This window comes from Leucopleurus acutus (assembly GCF_964270905.1).
Source record: "Leucopleurus acutus genome assembly, chromosome: 1".
In the NCBI taxonomy this organism is placed as follows: Eukaryota; Metazoa; Chordata; class Mammalia; order Artiodactyla; family Delphinidae; genus Leucopleurus; species Leucopleurus acutus.
Window position 1 is genome coordinate 11,924,488 of NC_139142.1, and position 23,414 is coordinate 11,947,901.

The 23,414-nt window shown below is 35.8% G+C and overlaps 1 protein-coding gene across 3 annotated transcripts in view; it reads left to right on the top strand.

Moving 5' to 3' along the window:
- The window catches only part of TRIP11 (thyroid hormone receptor interactor 11), a 67,526-nt gene extending 45,639 nt beyond the window's left edge, over window positions 1-21,887 (top strand). For all 3 annotated transcript variants that reach the window (XM_082841847.1, XM_082841845.1, XM_082841846.1), the window contains exons 16-21: window positions 1,241-1,340; window positions 13,505-13,586; window positions 14,393-14,507; window positions 14,932-15,048; window positions 16,219-16,363; window positions 18,469-21,887. In XM_082841847.1, coding sequence (XP_082697973.1) covers window positions 1,241-1,340; window positions 13,505-13,586; window positions 14,393-14,507; window positions 14,932-15,048; window positions 16,219-16,363; window positions 18,469-18,689 — 780 coding nt within the window. In that variant the 3' untranslated portion in view covers window positions 18,690-21,887. The remainder of the gene's footprint in view (window positions 1-1,240; window positions 1,341-13,504; window positions 13,587-14,392; window positions 14,508-14,931; window positions 15,049-16,218; window positions 16,364-18,468) is intronic.
- Window positions 21,888-23,414: the final 1,527 nt, after the last annotated feature.

A 23,414-nucleotide genomic window follows, 5' to 3' on the forward strand; every position in this document is an offset into this window, starting at 1 on the left:
GACCCCTATCTTACACTATATACAAAAGTAAATTCCAACTGTATTAAAGCAAGGATTCTCAGCTGGGAGTGGTGCTGGAAATCTGGGGGGTCTTTTTGGCTGTTACAGTGACTGTGGGTGGGTCTTCTGGCGTTTAGTGGCCAGAGGCCAGGAATGTTGAAAGAACTCCTACTGAGAAATACTATTTTATAGATATAAATGTTAAAAAAGAAAAATACATTCCAAGAAAATCTAGAAAACCAAGTGTGCAGTTCAGGGCAGGGAGGAGCCTAACCTAGACTAAAACTCAAGAATCAAAGTAGGACATGTGTGACTGTATTTGTAGCGCTGATGACAAAGGGTTCATATCTACTATATAAGGTGCTCTTACAAACTGATGAGAGAAAGACAGCTCAATGGAAAAATGGGCAAGATATGCAAAGATTTTTGCACAAGAGCAGATCCAGCTGTCCTATTAACATGAAAAATTACTCAAATTCACTAGTATGTATTATAGTTAGAGAAATAAAAATTAAAGTAATAAAGTAATAATGAAACATCACTTTATACCCATCAGACTTGCCAAAATTAAAAAAGAACATTTGTTGGGACTTCCCTGGTGGTGCAGTGGTTAAGAATCCGCCTGCCAGTGCAGGGGACATGGGTTCGAGTCCTGGTCCGGGAAGATCCCACATGCCATGGAGCAACTAAGCCCGTGTGCCACAACTACTGAACCTGTGCTCTAGAGCCCACAAGCCACAAACTACAGAGCCCACGTGCCACAACTACTTAAGTCTGTGCGCCTAGAGCCGGAGCTCCACAGCAAGAGAAGCCACCGCAATGAGAAGCCCACGCACCTCAACGAAGAGTAGCCCCCACTTGCCTCAACTAGAGAAAGCCCATGCGCAGCAACGAAGACCCAACACAGCAAAAAAAAAAAAATTTGTTGCTATATTTCTTGACTTTTTGTATTTTTTTTGTAGTTTTTATTCTTATTATTGTCATTTTTTAAACTTTTGTCACCATGTTGTCTTTAAATAGCATTCTCTTTTTTATTTAGTTTCTCTGAAAGAGACATTATTGTGTTGTGAAGTGTGGGTTCTATCTTTGATACTTATTAGTATCAAATGAACTTGCCCAAGGTCACAGAAATACAGCTTCTTTAGCTGAAAGGGGTTGATTGACGTTAAGATGTCTTCCAGCCCTATAGTTTGTGAAATAGTTTTTGCATGCTGCTTTTTAATGAACTTTTCTTCCTCAGGAGCGTTTGGATGAAGCAAATGTTGCGTTGGATTCAGCATCAAGACTTACAGAACAGTTAGATTTAAAGGAAGAACAAATTGAAGAACTTAAAAAACAAAGTAGGTTCTTTTCCTTTTCCTTTTTCCCCTACAACGCTAGTATTGAATCAGATGTAGTTTCCCCCCATGCATTGGTACAGTCGAGTGAGACCAACTGCCATTAGTTTGTGACTTCCATTTCCATCTCCCATGACCAGTTTGCTTTGATTTCAATCTGGTCCTAGTGAAACCAAAGTCATAAGTTGGCCCTGGCTGTCCAGTTAGTTTTCCGGAATATTGAGGCAGTCCAGTTGTGCTGTCTGTCACCCTGTTGACCATCAAAGGGATTGATTCGACTGACTCGACTTGTCATGGTATAACTTTTCCCTGTTCAGTCCGTGGTCATCTTGCCTAAAGCTGTCTGATATGCTAGAGAAGGCAGTGTTCTCAAGTAAAAGAGTAACTTTTTGTGGAATGAATGTCTGGCTATAACTAGCTGTTTATGATTATAGATGGTGCTTTCCATGCAGGCATGTATTTTTTGATGCTTGTAAATTATCTCATAGGCCCTGTCAATTCCCGAGGGTGAGTCCTGTGTTTAGGATTATCAGTTGGGCCTCAGATAATCAGGTGGTTCATAGTGCTCTGTTAACTCTTAACTGCTGACAAAGATGGCATGCTCTCATTTAATCTCTGATGTAACAGTCCCCAGGAAGTTGAAGCTATTCTAGGGCTACATTTAGTAGATAATGATTAAAGGTTATTGGAAAGGTGATGGGAACCTAGAAATGTGTCAACTTTAGGTGTCTGGGTTAGGCACAATAGTACCAAGGCACGTAATGAAGTAATTAAGAAGTACCCCCTAACATGAAATAGAGTTAGAAGTAGGAAAAAGTAGGAGATGGTACAGCACAAATACCATCAGACAATAAAACAGTGACTTGGACATTACGGAGGCAAGTAGACAAATCACTGAAGTGTGGATACCAAAGGACAAGCTGAGGAAGTTGGCCTAAAACCAGCAGGAGACAGGAGATGAGAGATTGTTAGGAATAAAAAATAATAATAAGATCATGTGAGGTATTGTCCTCAAGAAAACTTGATTCTGCGGCAAATTAGTGCCCAACTAAAAGTCCTCTGCTTTGTAAGATTCGGCCAGCCTTAGAACTCTAAATGTAATAGAGGGGCTGGAAATGGACAATAAGGAAACAATTATATATTGAGTATCATGGGCATTTTATATAACATATACTGTATTATTTAGTCTTCTCATATTTTATTTACTCTTTACAGGAAACTCTAAAGTAGGTAGTATTAGTTCCATTTTATAAGTTAAAGAAACTGAGATTTAAACTGATCTTTTATCCTTGACCAAAGTTCATAATCTTTCCATGTTACTGTATTTCTTCTTGTCAGGAAAACAGTTGTTTATAATCTGACTTGTATTTTGTTCTGTATATCTCCTTTGAAGATAGGACAGTATCCACTGTGCTGTGCCCTAAATATTGAAATGGTTGCCCTTACCCGCAGGCAGTGTTTGTTGGGAAAACAGTCTAGTTAGGTTGAAAGCCAATGTAACTACAACATTATCTGGAAGACATACGGGCAACCTGGAGGAGACGTACTGAGCACCCAAGGTTTTAGCCAGGGAATTGATATCCTAGGGAAGGGCTAGACTAATGAAGGTAAAAAGGCAGTATTCTGAAGCAACTCCTTGGTCTGTGACAAGGTTGCTATATATGTCATGTTACTGTAATATTTAAGTTCACATACCTTTTTAGACAACTACCTGTGTCATTCCCAGTAGATGATGGTAAGATAAAAAATTCTATGACTTACTGTAGTTGCTAAATATTATCAGAGTCCCTGCACTACTTAGTAAGTTGTTTAGGCACCCATTTAAATCCTCAGTAGTAGAATATTTTTAGATTTTGATTGTAAATGGCAAGGCTTAGGTGGCCTAGGCCCCTATTCATGTAAAAAGTTACCAGTAATAATTCATTGTAAATACATAGGAACTTTGGACTCATTTTGTAAAGTTAATATTAGCCACAGAAAAAGCTCTAATTATGCTTATACAACTGGTATTTGAAAGGGCAGACGAGAGGCCAGTGTTGCACAGACAGGAAGTGGGGGTAAAAGGACAGACAGTTCTGTTATGTCTTTAAGTCATTCTTGCCATTTAAGCTCTTCTTAACAGTCTGTTTTCTTTTATTACCTAAGTGCTTAATATTGCTTTTAGATCTCTAAACACAAATGTGATTTTATTTTATCAAAGCTGCACTCTTGATTTGATAATATAAATAAAACTTTGATTGGCTTGGTTGTTTCAAAAGAATCACTGTATATTTTCTTTCATAGATCATTTAAGTACTTTAAATGTTGATTGATGTTGTAATACTGTACTTTATTTTTAATGCAAAACTTGGCCAGACAGCAAAAATATTTGCCAGGAGAAACAATTTTGAAAAAGACAGATTGGCTTTTGTTGCTAGAAAGTACATAGAGACTTGAATCGTAGAGGCAAAGTATTGTTTTATTTCTAAGCATCTGTAGACTGTCGATGATTAGTTGATATGCAGTTTCAACATTTAAACAATATTAGGAAACTCATTTTAAAAAGTGGTATTTTATTTGAAATGCTTGATTATGTAATTGCCACCAGAGATGAGATGATTCAGTCTGGTCAAACCTAGGAAAAGGGAGTTATTGCTTATAACACCAGTATTAAAATAGTAAATTGTCGATGATTTCAATCATTCTTAGAGTCCATAACTGTCAGTGCCGTGTATGTGCAATTGTGGTTTTGAGTTCCAAGTATTTACAGACTTTGTATGAAGAGTATGAAGATGCCTTAATCAGGCATTAAATACTTAATGAGAACCAACTACTTGGCTTCATGTTAGATGCTGTGTGAGAGACTAGATAGGATCCCTTTTTTTTCAAGGAGCTTAGTTAACGAAGTAACACATGACATAGATACACCATAGGTTCATAGTTTAAGACAGTGGTGCTCAACTCTGGTCAGACAGTGCATATTTAGTTCTCCAAGAATCCCATGAAGGGTTAGGGACATTCCATGGAGGAAAGAAACTTGAGCAGACAGAGCTCTAAACTAGTAATAGGATTTTACTCCCCAAATGTAAGTAGTTCTTTGTCTTCTCCCCCTCATCCCCCCTGACCCACACACCAAGGGAAAGTAACAATGAAAAGAAACCCTAAGATCCTATAGGTGCTACGAGCTTCCCTGGTGGCGCGGTGGATAAGAATCTGCCTGCCAATACAGGGGACATGGGTTCGAGCCCTGGTCCAGGAAGATCCCGCATGCCACGGAGCAACTAAGCCCGTGTGCCACAACTGCTGAGCCCGCATGCCACAACTACTGAAGCCCACACGCCTAGAGCCCATGCTCTGCAACAAGAGAAGCCACTACAGTGAGGAGCCTGCGCACTGCCAACTAGAGAAAGCTGGCGAGCAGCCACAAAGACCCAACAAAGGCAAAAATTAAAAAAAAAAAACAAAAAAGATCCTATTGGTGCTATATTTTAATAGATAATGTTGGCTGGTAGAAGAATTACTCCTTCCCTTCCTTTTAGAAGTTATTCTTTCAACATTTTACCTGAAAGTCTTCTTTTTCAGTGTAGTTCCAAAGACTTATTTCACATGCCATCCTATATTTTATTGATTTTGTTCAAACTTAAGACATTAGTCCTCTATGAAGCAGATAGGACAGTGCCTTTCATTAACTATTCTGAGTTGATCAGAGTGCAGAATTTCTATGGAATTGTTGTTCATGGGAAAATATACTACCTGTGGAAACCTGAACCGTGAAAAGACATGTTATCTTCCTATATTCATGGCCAAATTTAACATTTTCTTTCTTTCGCTTATTATTCTCTACCATCATCCTTGAGATAAATTCCTGCTTAAGTGAAAACGATTGGATAAAATTGAAATAGGAAGCACAAAAGAGTTACTGTTTCGATAATGACTTTTCAAAAGGGTGGTAAATTTTATGGTACACCAAGAAAAATAAATTTTCGTAAGCAATACAAGTTTAGATTCTAGCACTGGGGAAGTCTTTTGGTCTGTGTGCCAGTTTATAGCCATATCTGAAAGGGCCCCATCACTGATTTTTTCTTATTTTAAGAAGGTTTGATGACTGCTTTTAAAAAAAAGTCTTCTATGAGTTCAGAATGGAAAATTTCCTTACAGTGTTTTTTTAAAGAAAATCTAGAAGAATGTATAAAATAAGCCCCAGTAAACCAACTGTAATATGAAGCATAAAAATGTATTTTAAAACTACACATATAAAAGAAGTTTAAAATGTTTTTCATGGAACCACCTTTATGGTGTTGGATGGTAGAGTTTTTATTTTAAATAAAGACATTCCGTTTTCCAGGACACGATTTATACAAGAAAACATATAATGTCCTGTTGAACATAGGCCAGATACATTCCCAGACGCTTTGTTACCCAAACATTTTGAGGGATTTCTTTATAGATGTTTTTGGCAGAAGTGGTGATTTTAGAGGAAACATATAAGAAATACCAGATGCAGTTTTCTGAATTGCCATAAATAGTTAAAAAATTATTTGTGATGATATAAACATCTGGGTATACTAGAAAATGTCAACCTTTTAGTTAAGAAAAAAGCTATGTCAATTAGGTAAATAATTAGGCCCTTTTCAACTTAATGGTTGTACTTTTAAATGTATATTTTATTAATTCTTCTAGATATAAAGGGAAAAGCAAATTATGTAGATATGAGAATTTTTTGACTTTGTTTTGTGTATTTTTCCTCATATGAATAATATGAGTAATTCATAATATAAATCATTTATTCTTTTCTGACCTGTGTTCTATTCTCAGATAGTCTCCCTTCCCAGAGAAAGGTCAGGCATTCTTTCATTTATCACAGATTCATTGTTTTGTGCTGTGTACCAAGCACTATAATAAGTACTAAAGATACAAAGATACGGGACGAGAGTTCTACCTTCAGGAGGTTTATAGTCAAGCAGAAATAGGGGAAGACTACATGTAGTCACATACATGCAGCAAGCTATTTCAAAAGGAAGAAGCAATCCATTCTACTTCTTGATGGTGGTATAGAAGGGTAGAAAAAGGGTAGTGAAGGGTATACTTGCCCTCACTTGAATGGTGAATGCGTACAGTGAAGCAGGCAAAGAGTTCGGGAAGAACATTCTAGACAGAGGGAAGAATTCGTATGAAACTGTCTGTCATAATTTGGAAACTGGCTGAAGATCTGGTGGACTAATAACATGTGTGTGTGTGTGTGTGTGTGTGTGCTGTATTGGTGTGGAGTGCCGAGAAGGCAGAGGTGGGAGTGAGCTGCTGTGTGAAGAAATGAAACTATAAGTATGGATCACAAACAGAAATTGTAAACTGGGGTCCAAATTATAAAGGAGCAATTAGGACTAAGTAGAGACTGGTGAATTGGAGAGCTTCTTATAGGGGGCAACAAATTCTCAGCTTCACTGAACTGTTGTTGTGTAGGAATGTGGGTCCAGGGTTGCCAGATCTTCAGGTCTTTCAAGAGTCACCAAAAATGTAGACTTATGTGAAATGTTCCAGTTTTTTAATGTGACGTGTAATTTAAGTTTTTCAAAAAACCCTGTGTGGTCTGAACAAAACATTTCTTTGTGTCAGATTTAGTCCGTGCTAATTTGCAACAGTGAGCTTTCAGAAATGGGTTGAGGTTTAGTCTGTAGCCTAGAAAGTCTTTGTCATTAATAAATATCAGTATAAGTATATAGTGATAATGATATTCAGTAAGTGGCAAAATTATTATAATGACTTTACTGCTCACTGACCCAATTGTGGCCCTTTCTTTTGAGATATGGCAGGTCTGTGTGAACCTTTAAAAATTAAATATATAACTTGACTCATAAGCAACTGACAAAGGATTAATCTCCAAAATTTACAAGCAGCTCATGCAGCTCAATATCAAAAAAACAAACAACCCAATCCAAAAATGGGCAGAAGACCTAAATAGACATTTCTCCAAAGAAGATATACAGATTGCCAACAAACACATGAAAGGATGCTCAACATCACTAATCATTAGAGAAATGCAAATCAAAACTACAATGAGCTATCACCTCACAACAGTCAGAATGGCCATCATCAAAAAATCTACAAACAATAAATGCTGGAGAGGGTGTGGAAAAAAGGGAACCCTCTTGCACTGTTGGTGGGAATGTAAATTCATACGGCCACTATGGAGAACAGTATGGAGGTTCCTTAAAAAACTAAACATAGAACTACCATACGACCCAGCAGTCCCACTACTGGGCATATACCCTGAGAAAACCATAATTCAAAAAGAGTCATGTACCAAAATGTTCATTGCAGCTCTATTTACAATAGCCAGGACATGGAAGCAACCTAAGTTGAATGGATAAAGAAGATGTGGCACATATATACAATGGAATATCACTCAGCCATAAAAAGAAACGAAATTGAGTTATTTGTAGTGAGGTGGATGGACCTAGAGTCTGTCATACAGAGTGAAGTCAGTCAGAAAGAGTAAAACAAATACTGTATGCTAGCACATATATATGGAATCTAAAAAAAAAAAAGGTCATGAAGAACCTAGGGATAAGACAGGAATAAAGACACAGACCTACTAGAGAATGGACTTGAGGATACGGGGAGGGGGAAGGGTAAGCTGGGACAAAGTGAGAGAGTGGCATGGACATATATACACTACCAAATGTAAAATAGATAGCTAGTGGGAAGCAGCTGCATAGCACAAGGAGATCAGTTTGGTGCTTTGTGACCACCTAGAGGGGTGGGATAAGGGAGGGTCGGAGGGAGGGGGAGATACAGGAGGGAAAAGATATGGGGACATGTGTATATGTAAAACTGATTCACTTTGTTATAAACTAGAAACTAACACACCATTGTAAAGCAATTATACTCCAATAAAGAATGTTAAAAAATTAAAAATAAAAAAAGAAACTTGATTCATAATATTCAGTCTTTAAGAAAATTTGTTTTGATATGGAAAAATGCAGTACAAATTATCTGAATTCTAATGTATTAAAGGATTCAGGGAGGACGGTGGAGAGGGAAAATAAATTTGATCTGGTTACATTAAAAATATTTACATAAAATCTCTTTCATATGCACATAGTAACTCTAATTTAACTGTACAAATAATCCAGTAGACTTCAACATTGATATTTCAGTTTAATCACAGATTCTAATCTATTGAAATTCAAGTTAATGAGGTTATACTGTATTAATAAAATTCTTTTCTGTGAGTTCATTGCTAGGAAGTGGAGTTTCAAAAATTACTTTTTACTCTGCAATTAATAATTATAATTATGGAACAAGAAAGCATTCACCATATACTCTAGACCTTAAAATTCCGTTGAAATGGTTGGAAGGAATTGAGTTAAAAGACAAAGCAGTTGTTAATATGTCTTTTTTTTTTAATTTATTTTTGTTTATTTATTTTGGCTGCGTTGGGTCTTCGTTGCTGCACGTGGGCTTTCTCTAGTTGCGGCAAGGTGGGGCTACTCTTTATTGCAGTGCGCAGGCTTCTCATTGCAGTGGCTTCTCGTTGCAAGCACAGGCTCTAGGCATGTGGTCTTCAGTAGTTATGGTGCATGGGCTCAGTAGTTGCGGCTTGTGGGGCTCTAGAGCGCAGACTCAGTAGTTATCATGCACGGGCTTAGTTGCTCCGTGGCATGTGGGATCTTCCCAGACCAGGGCTCGAACCCATGTCCCCTGCATTGGCAGGCAGATTCTTAACCACTGTGCCACCAGGGAAGCCCACTAATATGTCTTAACTTCCAATATAAATAAATACAAGGTGCCTTTAAAAAATATCATTTGGATACTCTGGTTTCTCTCAAGAGCAAATAAATCTTTTGCCTTTTACTAAAGATTTCCGTGGAGAGAAACAAATCTGAGTGTTCAGTAAATTTTTTGAGGCCTTGCTTTGGCAGGGCTAGAAAAAAAAAAAAAAAAAAAAATCGTTTGGTGTTATAATGAAAGTGATCTTGTATAAGTTGAAATTCTGTAATAAAAAGACTGTCAAATTTCTAGCCTTTGCTTTAATTATATTTAATTGACTGAAGAGGCTAAATTTCCTTATATTAGATTTAATATATCAGATTTAAATTTATTTTTTAGGTAGCCAGTCCAAGTAAGACACAAGACCCAGTTTATTTACTGACATATCTATAATAAAATCATATTTCTAACATTCTTTTTTCCTTGCGTTGACTTCTTTGCCATAGTTTGTAAAGATGGCAAATAAGGTAAATGGAGGAAAAGTTATCAGTGTTAATGCTAACCAAAGTGGTACATATTATCGATAATGGTTAGGGCTAGGTTGAAAGCTGATATTTTAAAAAATCAGATGAATGAATACTAATGCTTTATATAGAACTTTACTGGTTAAAAATGTCACATTTAATCACTCAGTAGATTTCTCTCAAAATCCTTTGAGGTAAGCATGCTCATTTTACAAAATAGGCATCAGAGTCCAGCCCTGGTGACAGGACGATGATTCATATCCAGGTCTTGTGACAAGACCATAATTCACACGCAGGTCTCCGGACTCTCAAGTCCTGCTCCAGCCATCTTTCTTTTCTCAGTCAGGTGACTGTTAAATAAACTTGAATCTTGTCCAAGGGAGCTTAGTCATAAAATAGCCAATGACTTTGTAAGGAGTGTGACCTCACTGTACAATGCTCTGTGAAGACAGTATTAATAGTGCGGTGTTACTAATTGCAAATAAAATGTAAAATTATGATGTACTAATTTGTTGTAGTCACTTACATTTTATGTTAAATTTTGATTTTAAATCAAGTGATGAAGATCATGGTACCATCTCTAGGTATTACAGAGACGAGGCTCTGATATGGTTTTAGGATGTCAGATATTCAGAGTAACTCTTCCCCTAAACTAGACCAACCTCAGTTGCTTTATTGCTCAACTTTAAAGTGTACCCCCACTGCCCTTTCTTTCCCGCCTAACTTCCAGACAATTATTTTGGCATGTTTTTAGGTTATTTCACAGGGATATTGTATTTGGCTAAAACCCCATTTCTGAATAACTATGTTTTGCCTGCCCATATAAATATAATTCTGATTTCAAATTGTGGTTTGAATTAGTGTGCAGTTTTTATGGAGAAATATTGAGAATCTTTTGTGGGAGGAGAATAGGTGTGCCTGAGGAAAAAGAGAAATCTGTAGGGACCTTTAAAGTCAGTATTTGCCTTTCTTTTCTTTTCTAAATCTTTCCTAGTTAACCCATCCTTCCAGTCCCTTCCCCCAAATTCTGAGGTTGTTTTCTAGACTCAAATATCAGAACCCATTTAAACTACTGCTCATATTTGAAATAGCCCTCTACATGTCTGCAAGGATATGCACATTGTCAGTTCTCTTTCTCATTAGCTCAGGACTAACTTGTATTCTGATAATGAGTTTAAGAAATTTTACCCTATTATTTTGGCCTTAAGGATGTTTTGATCAGACCTTTCAGAACACAGAGATTTTAATAAAAGTTATACCCATATTAAAGAATTTTCATCAAGAAAATATTTTCTACTTGAACTTTATTAAGATGGATTTCCTGATCAATTTTTCATGGAGCAAAGTTAAATTTTTCCAATTAATTTTACTAAAATCATTTTTATCAGAATCAGCTCTGTGAATTTTACTCTGAAGATATCTATCATTCAGTTTTATCTTCCTTTTCTTTTTTTAATAAGAGACAGTACAGTATAATGGTTATATCCTGGTTATACTCCAAAGCAGTGCTATCCTATAAAAATGCAATGGAAGCCACATTTATAATTAAAAATAAATTTAGTAGTCATGTTTAAAAAGTAAAAAGATACAGGGAGATTAATTTTAATAATATATTTTATATAACTCAGCGTATCTAGAATATATTATCATTTTGACATGTAATCAATATAAAAATCATTAATTTTAGAAGAAAGTAGTTAGGAGAAGGGAAGTCTCAGAGAAACGGAAGGTTGGGGATAGATTAAGTTTGACCTCTTCTTCTGCTACCTTTGTATAGCCTTGAAGAGAAGTGGAGGAGGATGAAAGAGAAGACTGTGACCATCTTTACTCTAGCTCTTACTTTAGTTCATGAGTGGGGTGGTTAATTCAGAACATCAACAAGAGATTAACTTACTTGCTGTTCTTCCTCTGAATAATTAAGAGTTCTACTTAATTTAGAAGGTAGTACTAGAAAAGGCCCACGTGGCACCATGGTTCGTAGTATATATGTGCCCATTAAGAATCTAAAAATGTCTTTTACTGACTCAGACTTTAGTAATAATCTTGTTCTCTCTGTCTCTGTCTGTCTTTCTGTGTCTGTCTGTCTCTCTCTTAATGTCCAAGCTGAAATTCCTCCCTGGAAAGACAGAAAAGGAAATGTTTGTAGTAGATTTTCCAAACACAAACCTTGCTTTTATAATATGGTTATGACAACCATCTCTGTTTTGGTAAAAGTTAGCCTATTACATTTTGCAGTTTAGATTTTTGCAATGTGGAAAAACCACAAACCATTGCAAACAGTTAAACTGAACATTTTGTATATACATTTAGTACTGTAAATCAGAATTTTAGTACTGTACAGACAGAATGAAAACATAAAGCAGATGAACCTGGCCTAATCTGTAAGGTTCAGAGAAAACTTCTTTGAGGAAGGGACTTGGGAACTGACATGTGAATGGTAAAGAGGAGTTAATAGGCAGTGCCGAAGGAAAAGAGCTTTCCAGGCAAAAGGAAAAACGTTTGCAGAGGTCTTGCAGTGGGAATTGAGAGTTCAGAAATAAATCATACATTTCTGGTCAATTGATTTTCAACAAGGATTCCAAAGGAATAGTTTTTTCAACACATGGTACCAGAACAACTGGATATCCACATGTACTCGAACGAAGTTGGACCCTTACCTCATACCATGCACAAAAAGTAACTCAAAGTGGGTCATAGACGTACATTTTAGAGTTAAAACTGTGAAACTCTTAGAAGAAAACATAGGAGTAAATCTTTGTGATGTTGAGTTAAGCAGTGGCTTCTTAGATATGACACTAAAGGGGCAAGCAACAAAAGAAAAACTAAATTGGACTTCATTAAAATTAAAAACTTTTGTGCTTCAAAGGATACCATCAAGAAAGTGAAATGACAACTCACAGAGTGTGAGAAAATATTTGCAAGTCGTATACTGGATAAGGAAACCTGTATCCCACTACCACTAGGAAAATGCTGCATAACTCAAAGAGTAGGTTTGTGGAAAGAGGTCAGAGTTGTCTCATGTTGGGATGTGAGTGTTTCTTGATTTGAAAAGTTGAGCTGTACTGCAAAGCATTCTCCTAATTTCTTTCAGAATGAAATTTGTAATCTAGCTTGATGTTAATAAGCATCTCCTTCGGCTCAGACTATCCATTTCTGAGGAAACGGGTGTAAACTCCATGGGTTTGCTGAGAGTTCCTTAGTCTAGGAATCCATGGTCCCATGGCATGGTTGATTATGAACAGGGTCTCTCCTGTTGTAATTCTAGACTTTGATTTTAGTACTGTTCACATTCCTAGTATTCTGCCAAGACTTTACAGATTTTGCTTCCTTCTAAAATAAATAAGAATTTAAAAATAAAATAATCTAAACATCTTTCTAAATCAGTCATAAGCTATAGTATCTTGCCTAGTGTGAGAACGAGTGATCTGAAGTGTTTCTGGCAGCTTATTTACCCCAGGATACTCTGCCCTATCAGCTGCCTTCTGAGCCATGGTCTTGGTTGCGTTAGCTGCTCTTCCTCTTCTTAGCTCACCAAAAAAGATTCCAGCCGGGAAAATGGAAAAAGGAAAATCTAAAATTGTCCTTTCCGGTATTTTCCCATTAAAGAGTGGCTCTGGAGATGTTTCGTGCAAAGGAGCAGTGGTGAAAAATCTCTTCTTTGTTGTTAAGTTTCTGAAGAGAATGAGAAAACCTTTGGTTTTTAAATGTTCTGTTAAAGAATTGATTATTTTATTGGGGGCAAACAATGTGAATTAATGCATACTCTGGCTTCTAGGTAATTTCTGTACCAGAGAACCTAATTCCCTGAACCAAAGAAGAGGTGGATGCAATTGAGTATTAGAATAAGTACATATATTCAAAATTATCACTAAAGATGTCATAAATCTCATTATATATTCATACAGACTATTTTAATCAGTTAATGACTCTCTTTATTCACATATTTTAAAACAGATGAGCTCCGACAAGAAATGCTGGATGATGTACAAAAGAAATTGATGAATTTAGCAAATAGCACAGAAGGAAAAGTGGACAAGTATGCTCTGCCTTTTACTTTTATGTACTTTATGGGGATCACTTTTATGGTAAAAACAATTTCTACATGTAAATGTATGTGATTAAGGTTTTAAAAAACCTTTTCTTTTTCTTACATAATGATGAACTGCAGTTAGTTTTAATGAGGGGTCAGTAACTTGTCTTCTCTTGATTTTTAAATAGGCTTTCCCAGCTCAAATTCTTTTTCTTAAAACCATAGGCAAGAGTTAAAACATCACCACAATATAAAGTACTTAGAAAATATAAAGTTTATTCTTACCATTCTTTTTTGTTCTCTTTACTGCCCTTAAGTGGATATATCTTGCTCAAATGCATTAGGTGTGAAACCTAGGTATACATGTAGTATATCTTTAACATTTTAAAGATTTAGATATTATGAGCAAATTTTTAATGAATGAGGAAATATAAGCATAACTGTTAAGCACAAGAACTATCATCACCATTTAGGATACGGAGGGAAAAATCTGAAGTGTCTCCTTAAGACATCAACCCAGACAGGCACTGAGAATTACTAATGAGGTACCATCTCAGTTGATTATTTGGTTGAAGAAAGTTGGTGACTAGTAAGTGATGTTTTTAAAGGTACACATTTTGGGTTGTTTGCAATATTCTTAATTAGACTTGTCAAAAAATTTTTAAAGCTACTTTAAAATATTTTAGTGTTTTTTATAACTGTTATTTAAATATGATTAAATATTTGTATGTTTAGTGTTTATTGTTTGGATACACTAGATATTGAGACAACTGGTGAGTTAGCCTGAGCTGTTTCTGCCTCCGTTTTCATAGAGTCCTAATGAGAAACCTCTTCACTGGACACTTCCACACACCAAAAAATCAGCGTCATGAAGTGTTACGATTAATGGGAAGCATCCTAGGTATCAAAAAGGAGGAAATGGAACAGGTAACTGAATATTGAATGCCATTTTGAATACATTTATAACTAAAATGCTTGGTATCATATAAATTTTTTTTTTACTGTGTATTATATAACTTGCTGAATGCAATTTTCTCAATAATGTGGAAATGGAATCATGTTATACTACAGAGAAGAAGCAGATTTGTGCAGCTTGTATAATATTAGTTTAAATGTTTTGTAACTTATATGCAGCCATTCATATCAGAATGCTTCAAGTTTGAGACATGACAGTCCTCAAATTTTATTTGAAATAGTGCTTAGGATGACAGTGTATATGTAGCTTCTGTCAGTAGGAAACTAGGAATTGGACTTGGAAAACATGGTTTACTACCATCTGAAATCATGTAAAAGTGCTCTGTTTTCTTTTCTTGTGTTGATAATATTTTTCTGTTTTAAAATAATCTTTCAGTTGTTGAATGAAGATCAGGGTGGTGTTACCAGGTGGATGACTGGGTGGCTTGGAGGAGGATCAAAAAGTGTTCCCAACACACCTTTGAGACCAAATCAGCAATCTCTGCTTAATAGTGTAAGAGTTGATTTATTCCTGCTGGATATGAGCAGTGAAATGATTATGCATCATATTCATTTGCAAAGAATTAGACTTCTTTTTCAGGTTATTTTATACAGCCCTTTTATTTTGGGGTTGTGGAAACTGAGATCCAGAGAGGTGATTCACTTAAGGATAATAAGCCAGTTTTAATAATTTTATTGCACATATCAGTAGGTTTTATTTTAACATTTTGTTTACATGGTACTTTGATTTTTCAAAGCATTAACTGTTCCTTCCTTTGTATTTGATCATGCTGCTATCAGCCCACAATCATTTATCTCTTACTACTAAGTTATGAGATTCTTGAAGACAGAGGCTCTATTTTATGCCTGTATGTATCTACCTAGTCATTGAGCCAGTGAATATTTATTGAGCACCTGCTGTGTACCAGACTGTTCTGAGCATTGAGGATGCAGGTGCAAACCAAATAGGTAAAGTGCTTTCCCTCAACAAACTTACATTCTGGTAGGAGGAGGCAGTTAATAAACACGAAAATATGATGCCTGGTATATAGTAGGCTTAAGATGAGTATTAATTGAATTGAGTAGCACTGTGAGTTAGAATGTGGAGTTTACGTCTTTATTTTATTTTTTTTTTACTAAAGAGGAAACTGAGGATAGGTGACTTACCCAAAGCTGGTGAAAGATAGAACTCAAATTGGATGGCATAAAATTTAATTTAAAGGAAAGTTCTACATGACATTATTTTAATCTGATAATATTACTGGTGAGCTTTTGCTGTACTCATTCATTGGGTGTTACTCTAGAAAAATAGGACTTTAATGCTTGTTTTCTGTTGATATAATTTTTTTATGTCTATGTAAACGGTTACTAAAATGATTTAAGACTTGATGTCTTAAGTGCCATTGATGGTGAGAAATCTGTTATCTGGTGGCTAATTCTCATTATGAGGTTTGTAACAAGTGTTGTCATCAAAGATTATTGATTAAATTGTTAAAGTTTTTGATTGATACCTGTGTATCAGAGTGCTAGCACTTTTAGTTGTTCATAAGGCTTGTTCATAAAGAAATGATTCAGGTAGCATGACTAGTTTTTAGTATTTAATTAGAATAGCTGGTACAGTTTCTTAGCTGTAGTGAATATAATTTTATTATCTGCCTAATATATCCCAAATATTTTTTCTTAGTCTTTTTCAGAACTTTTTGTTAAATTTCTAGAAACAGAATCTCATCCATCTATTCCACCACCCAAGCTTTCTGTTCATGATATGAAACCTCTAGATTCACCAGGAAGGAGAAAACTAGATACAAGTGTACCCGGAAGTTTTAAAGGTAAAATCAGATACTTATTTTTTCTACAATTTAAAAAATTGATAATTTTTAATTATGTTTTACAGTGATATTAACTAAATTTTTAGTGTTTTTGAAAATGTGCAATAATGACTTTTCGAAAATTCCAGTAAGGCGTTAGATTTTGGCTTCATACATTCTTGTAGCAACCTGATATTTAATTAGCTTAGATTAATTTAAGCAATATGAAATATTTTCCCTTTATATATTGAAATAATTCTTCTCTCTCTGCATAAGACACCTTGAATTATTCGTGGAAGCGGTGGTTGAACTGGTAAACCTTTGCTTGTTCACACATTTTCCTTTCGAATTGTAGTGTATAGTTAGAGAAAGATTTTTCCCCTGTGATGATAATCTAAGTGTTACACTCAAAAACCAAAGTTAGTGTGTTAATAATATGTACAAGAGCTGTTTAGTAAACTGGCCTACACATCCAAGAACATTATGAAGAGTTCTTATATGTTGAAAGGCCTGCCTGGAACCAAATGGTATGGTGGTTCATCAATATGTGGACATAGTTTTCTACCCCACTAGGTTGTAAGGATCTTATGCTATTTATATCCCTTATATTGGCATGTACTAAAGTTTCTTGAGTTCAAATTAAAGTATAATCCATTAGACTATATATGAATTCTTTATTGGAAGGTCTGTCTTTTATCTGAAATCTTCATATTTTAATACAGACTAACATGTTTGCTAGTTGGACTGTAAAGGAACATATTGTATACTGTCAAGTTTGTCACATGCCAGATACTTAAATTTGGATAAAATACTGAATTTATATTCTGAAATTTAAATAACTTCCTTAGTTCTTATTTAGATGAATATTTCTGTTTTCCTGAACTTTTATAGAAAGAGAAAGTGGTAAAATTATTTTAGATAAAAGATTTGTCTACTAAATTTAGTCTTTAGAAAAGTCTCAACTTTAACATGTGTAGACTATACTAAAACACTTTTTCTTGTTATACTAGATTTTAGCATCTTGAAGCTAAAATTTATTCTATTTAAATTTATTTTATTTAAATTTTATTTAAATATACATTATTTAAATTTTGATTCCAAAATTTCTTTTGGCAGGGTCTCCCCTCCCTCTCCCTCCTTCCCCCTGTCTCCACTCCTTCCCCTTCTTCCCTCTCCTCCTCTTTCATACACCTCCCCACCTTCAGTTATCAAGTCACATGTGCAGCTTCATTTGTATTGATCAGAGACAAAAGCCAGAGCTTACCACATAGCACCAGAAGCTTTTTCAGAGTTTGGAAAATTGTCATTCACAGGAAAGTACAACTTGGGGACCCAGGGGTGCTCAATGATAAGAAGATTTGATGAATTTGTCTCAATGCTCCCTTTGTTTTGGAGGCCTCTTTTATTTGAGTTTCCCACTGCTGAAGTGGGTGCCTTCAACAGGTTGCTTGTCTCTCAACAATGTAGTTGTTAATGATCTTGGGTAATAAAGCAGAATTCTGCCCACTAAGAAATGAGTACGTAAACCAAATGCCTGTTCCAGTAAAAACTTAATTGTTCAGCCTGACTTTACAGAGAAATAATCTAATGAGAATTATTTTCAGACTTCTGAACGTCTAAAAGGTGATCATTTAATGTAATGCATAAGTTGTTTTTTCTTTTAGTAAATTAATATTAAATCTGATTGTTATCATTGCAATATGGATGCTGGTTTTTTTCATGACCATTATAATAATTTGGGCAAAACAAGTTCTCAAGTCCTCCCATCTTTCAGGTGGTTAGATAGAGTTTGCCTGGTTACATAGAAAACATCTTTTAAAAAACTGTTGTTATAGTAAATGACGTTAATCAGTTATATAAGTGGTATTAAGTATAAGACAACAATACTAATGTGTTTAATAAAGTATTAGCTCTACATACAAATATTTCTCACTTCCATTTCTTTCTCTATTTATTGCCTTATCCTCTTTCACCTTCTGTGTTTCATAGACCTGTTTATCCGATCCAGAACCCGGCAGCATATGAATTAAATTTATTTGGGGGCCAAATCTAGGAACCTAAAACACATGTATAACAGTGACCAAATAACATATGGGAGATTAAATCATTCATATTTTGTCATTTAGATACAACCGAACCCAGGTCTGGTAGAAGAACAGATGTGAATCCATTCCTAGCTCCCCGCTCTGCGGCTGTGCCTCTCATTAACCCAGCTGGACTTGGACCTGGAGGGCCTGGGCATCTCCTTTTGAAACCCATCTCAGACGTACTGCCCACATTTACGCCTTTGCCAGTGTTACCTGACAACAGCGCCGGAGTTGTGTTGAAAGACCTTTTAAAGCAGTAGGTGATTCTCAAGCCAGAGATGACATATATAGCACTTTAAAAAAACCCCGTGAACACTATGTGTATGTAGTTTATCACAAAGTGGCCTTTTGGAAAAAGTCATGTATTTGTTCACAGTTATACTTTATCTAAATTTAATAGCAGTATTCTTAATGCTTCTAGAAATTACAGGTGTTAAAGGAGGAAGTGTTTGCTATATTATCTGCTTTTTTTCCCTGTCTGATTTGACCTAACTTAAGCTAGAAATATTCACTCTTAATTTTAATTTACAAAAATAAGAAAAATTAAAAGACGAAAACACTAGTAGCTATATATCAGCTCTTTATTTCCTTTTCAAGCTCATTTAAGCTAGAGACATGTAGTTTATCTTTTAAAGATAATCAACAGATTTACCAAAAAGAGGGAAGAAGAAAATAGTGGTGGCTTATCTGCGTAGTGCAAAAAATTGATCTAAAGTATATATTAATCATCTTTAAGAGGACGTGGAGTAGACAGGTTAAGAACAAGGCTGTCCCTGGGAGGTCACAGGTGTCCTAAGGTGGAAGGTGTGTGTATTTGGTACTATGCAATTTCATCTCGTGTGTAGATTCATGTGATGACAGTGCAGAGACAGAGAACAGTTTCGTCAAGGACCCCTTGTGCTCCCCTTTCACAATCATAGCCACCTCCTTCCCTACCGTCTCCTTAACCTCTGGAAACCCCTCCCTACACTCCTTCTCTATAATTTTGTCATTTCAAGAGTGCCATTCGGTGGAATCCTACAGTATGTAACCTTTTGAGACTGGCTTTTTTCACTCAGCATAATTCCCTTGAGATCCTTCTAAGTCGCTGAATATATTGGAAACTTGTTCCTCTTTACTGTTGAGTACATACTGTGAACATATGGTTTAGTTTTAAGAGCTAAGGTGTCTCTTTAAAGATAGCATCTTAAAACTGTTTCTACACACCTACTCACAACTTTCATCTAAGTGTTAAATTCTACAGCTGCATTTACATAACTATAATTAGCAATATCACTAGACGTGACACCTCCTGCCTCTATCTGAGGTATTGACATGAGAGGTACGGCCACCTTGGAGTCATCCATTCTCATCCTCACGGTCACTGAGGGTAGTGAAATCACTTCAACGACACCAGCACCAGGTGTTTGGAACTTAGCGGGAAGGGAGTATTCCTTTAATTTTTTTATAAACCCCTCATAAAATTCCTGACTTGGAATTTAATTACGTCGGGACACTCATGTTTGTATTAGTTGTTGAAGTTGTACATTTAAAGACATTTCTTTGCAAATTTTGTAAATTTCGATATGCCTTTAAAATAGAAACATCTGTATAATAAGGAAAGGTGAAAACGATACTAATCCAAATATGTAAATAGACCTGGCTCTGACCAGGGCTAAATTTGGTTGTTTGTAAATTTTGCTGTGATTAACTATATACTTTGTACTGTATTTAGAGGATTGGAAGTCTTTATGTGTTGATGGATAAAACTTGTTTTTCTGAAAAATCTAGTAACTTAGACATTGCTGCTTCAGAATATCCCCTGTCTCCTTTGCTAATTTATTTATATTGCCATTCTTTATTTAGCATACTTTAAAGGAAGTTGTCATACAAGTGCTTTATTAGAACTATCCAACTGTCTCCTGTCCGGTTTGCCCATTATTGTTTCTCTACGAAATTATTACTCTTAGGTTTTATAAGGTCCTTTAAAAGGTACTTTCACTGACCATCCTAAATTATTTGCTGCTTGCCATTGAATTTTTCTTTCAGTGTGGAGCATCCGAAATAAAAGTTTCTAAGTTAAAAAAAGAAAAAAAAAAGACAACTTGATCCTTCATTTTGAAGAAATATAGAAAAAAGTTCCCTCTTTTAATTTGAAAAGGAGATGCATGGTGGGTATAAGTAGCATGTCATCATATTTTAAATGCCTTTTATGACATTTTCAGTATTTCCTCCCCTGCTCCAAACAGCCTATCCCCCCCCATTACCCCATAGTTTAACATAAGTTGGAAAGCTGTTATGGGTGGATTGCATATTAAACATCCCAACATGACCTTACATGGCTGCTATTTTAAAAAGTACGTGACCTCGTCCTAAAGCTGTAGTACCTAATGTTTCAGTTGTATCTTCATCGAAACTATAGCTCACTGGTGTGCATACTAAGTGTTTGTTGATCTAAACCAGGCATAACTCATCTGCTTTTCTGAAACTAAGTTGAGTCAGAGATGAAACACCTGCTCAAAGAATCTTCTTAGGAACCATACAGTGAAGAAGCTTGTATTTCTAATGTTAGCAGTTGGACATTGCTAACACTAATTTTACTGCAGTATTTTAACTACAGTAATTTTGCTGTTTACTTCTCTATAAACTTACTAAAATTTGTGGTTGAATTTTTCCATAGCTGCCACAGTTTTTCACAGCATTCCTAATGGTTTTCAGCTGCTATATTGTAGTAGAAAATTCATCCAGTCATTGGATTTGATTTTAGTATAATACTGTATCTCATGGTTGAGTTTTTAGTTCCTGCCATTATTGAGTTGAAAGAAAAAAACAAAACCAAAACTAAGTGACAAAAACATGGGGGAAAAAGGAATGACTTTCTTAAAACCATCCAACTAAATACTAAATATCCCCCCCAAGTAAAGCCTCTAGTTTATTGTAACCTTTTAATGGGTAATTGAAAGGGGGAAAAAGTCAAAATACTTTTCCAGTCAGTAGGTGGAAAAAAAAAACAACTATGCTTCAGGGACAAGATATAATAAGAATTATTGATAAAGAGCTATTATGTGTCAAACTTAAGGCATTTAAATTTGATTTTTAAGGCTAATGAAGTTTTTCATATATCAAACTATTTAAGACATCTTCCTTTAACAAAAATTTATCTTTAGTTTTTTAAATATCAAGTTAAGTATAACATTTATATATTCCTATGGAAAAAATAATGGTACTTTTAATGATCTGACATTTGTGATTATTTGCCAGTCTTTACTTTTTAACTTATTAAGGTTTCTCTACTTAAAACTTATAATTTGTCTTTTGACTTTTAGGGAAATATCTAGTGGGATATTTACAGCCCAGCCTTAATATTGGGTTGTGTTTTATAGAGCTAAAGTCAATGCATTTCTGAATTTCTCAGGAGCACTGCAAGGCAAAAAAACTACTCCAAATAAAAATGATATATGTAAGTTGGCAATGTCTTCATCCACAATAAAAAAAACTTTTTAGCAAACAGCTGCTGACTTTTTCTTTAGAAGGGGGAGAAATGACTTACACATGTTGTTTATAGCAGAAGTTGATGAACTACTGAAGCTGATATCTTCAAATGTTCACCGGATGTCTGTTAGGATACTGTTTGAGCCTTGGAAATGTTAAGTATGAACGATTTAATAGATGCTTAAGATTACGTGTGAAAAGAGGATCTGAGAGGTTTAGCCAGCCCTTTTTATTCTCCAGAGGTGATACTATGCATCATTGGGCTCTTTGTTTTTCTGCAAAATAATCAGTTATGTATTCATTTTTTCTTAGATGTGGAACTTGTATATTTTTAACTGTTCATGTGGTAGGATTGGAAGGAACATGGGTTTTAAATTTGAGAGATGGTTTGGAGTACAGATTTTGAACCTTTCTGTGTGACCTTTAACAAAATTACTTTGACTATGGGACTGATTTTTCTTGTCTCTGAAATAACACACACCTATTAAACTTATGGGTTATAGGGATGAAATGACCCATTCATTCATAATATTTATTAAATGAATAAATGTACCACTTGTGGAAATGCTTTATAAAGTCTATAGTTCTACACAGATATTAGAAGTTGTGGTAATTACTGCCAAAAAGTAGATAAGAATGTCAGGATGTTACTGAATCCAAGTGTTATTTCGAAAAGGTAAGGAGAGGTCAAACGCCTGAAGTTCTTGCCGCTCTGGTGGGCTGAGTTTTAAGAAGAATCAGTTGGATTTAGGAACTGGCTCAGGAAGTTGTTGGCTGTGACCTAGAGAAGTGTCGGTGGAATGGTGGGAGTAAAAAACATGTTAAGTAGGTCGAGTAGGTGCTGAGCAAGTGGTGATGGTGTTTATAGGCATCTCTTCTGAGAAATCAGGTTGTGAAGGGGAAAGGGGTTAGTAGGAGAGGAGAGTTGGGGTCGAGGCACTTGCACGCTGGGAGACTTGAGCACGTGTGAATGCTTGTGCGAAGGACACATTTAGATGGAGGCTGAAGAGTGGAGAGAAGAGTTCCTGAGGGGGGAGCTGATAGAGTCTGAACACAGATGGGGGGATTGGCCTCAGTTAGGGAGGACTCCTACCAGGACGGGAGTGATAGAAGAAAGGGGACATGCGGGTAGCAAGAAAACTGCAAATTTTCTTCTGTGAGGTTGGCAAGGAGTTTTATCTGCTACAGATGAGGGAGAGGAGGGTCTGAGGCTTGAGGGATTCAGTCAAATGGGAGAGACAGACGCTTGTCCAGGTACTAGAGCAGTGCTCGTGGGCACGTGCCAAGTGCCTGAGGGCCCTGACTTAGGCCTGACAGACAGATGGGGGGCGTGGTGGTTAAGCACGTCTCAGAGGAAGTACCACTGGCACACCCTAGAAGGGAGCAAGCTAGCAAAGTAAATGTCAGGTAAAAAACAGGTCTTGCTCTAACCAGTTCTAGTGGAATACAAATTATTACTAACCTGAACCTTGTTTTCCTGTCCTTGGAATTTAGGTCATGTGAATATACGATAT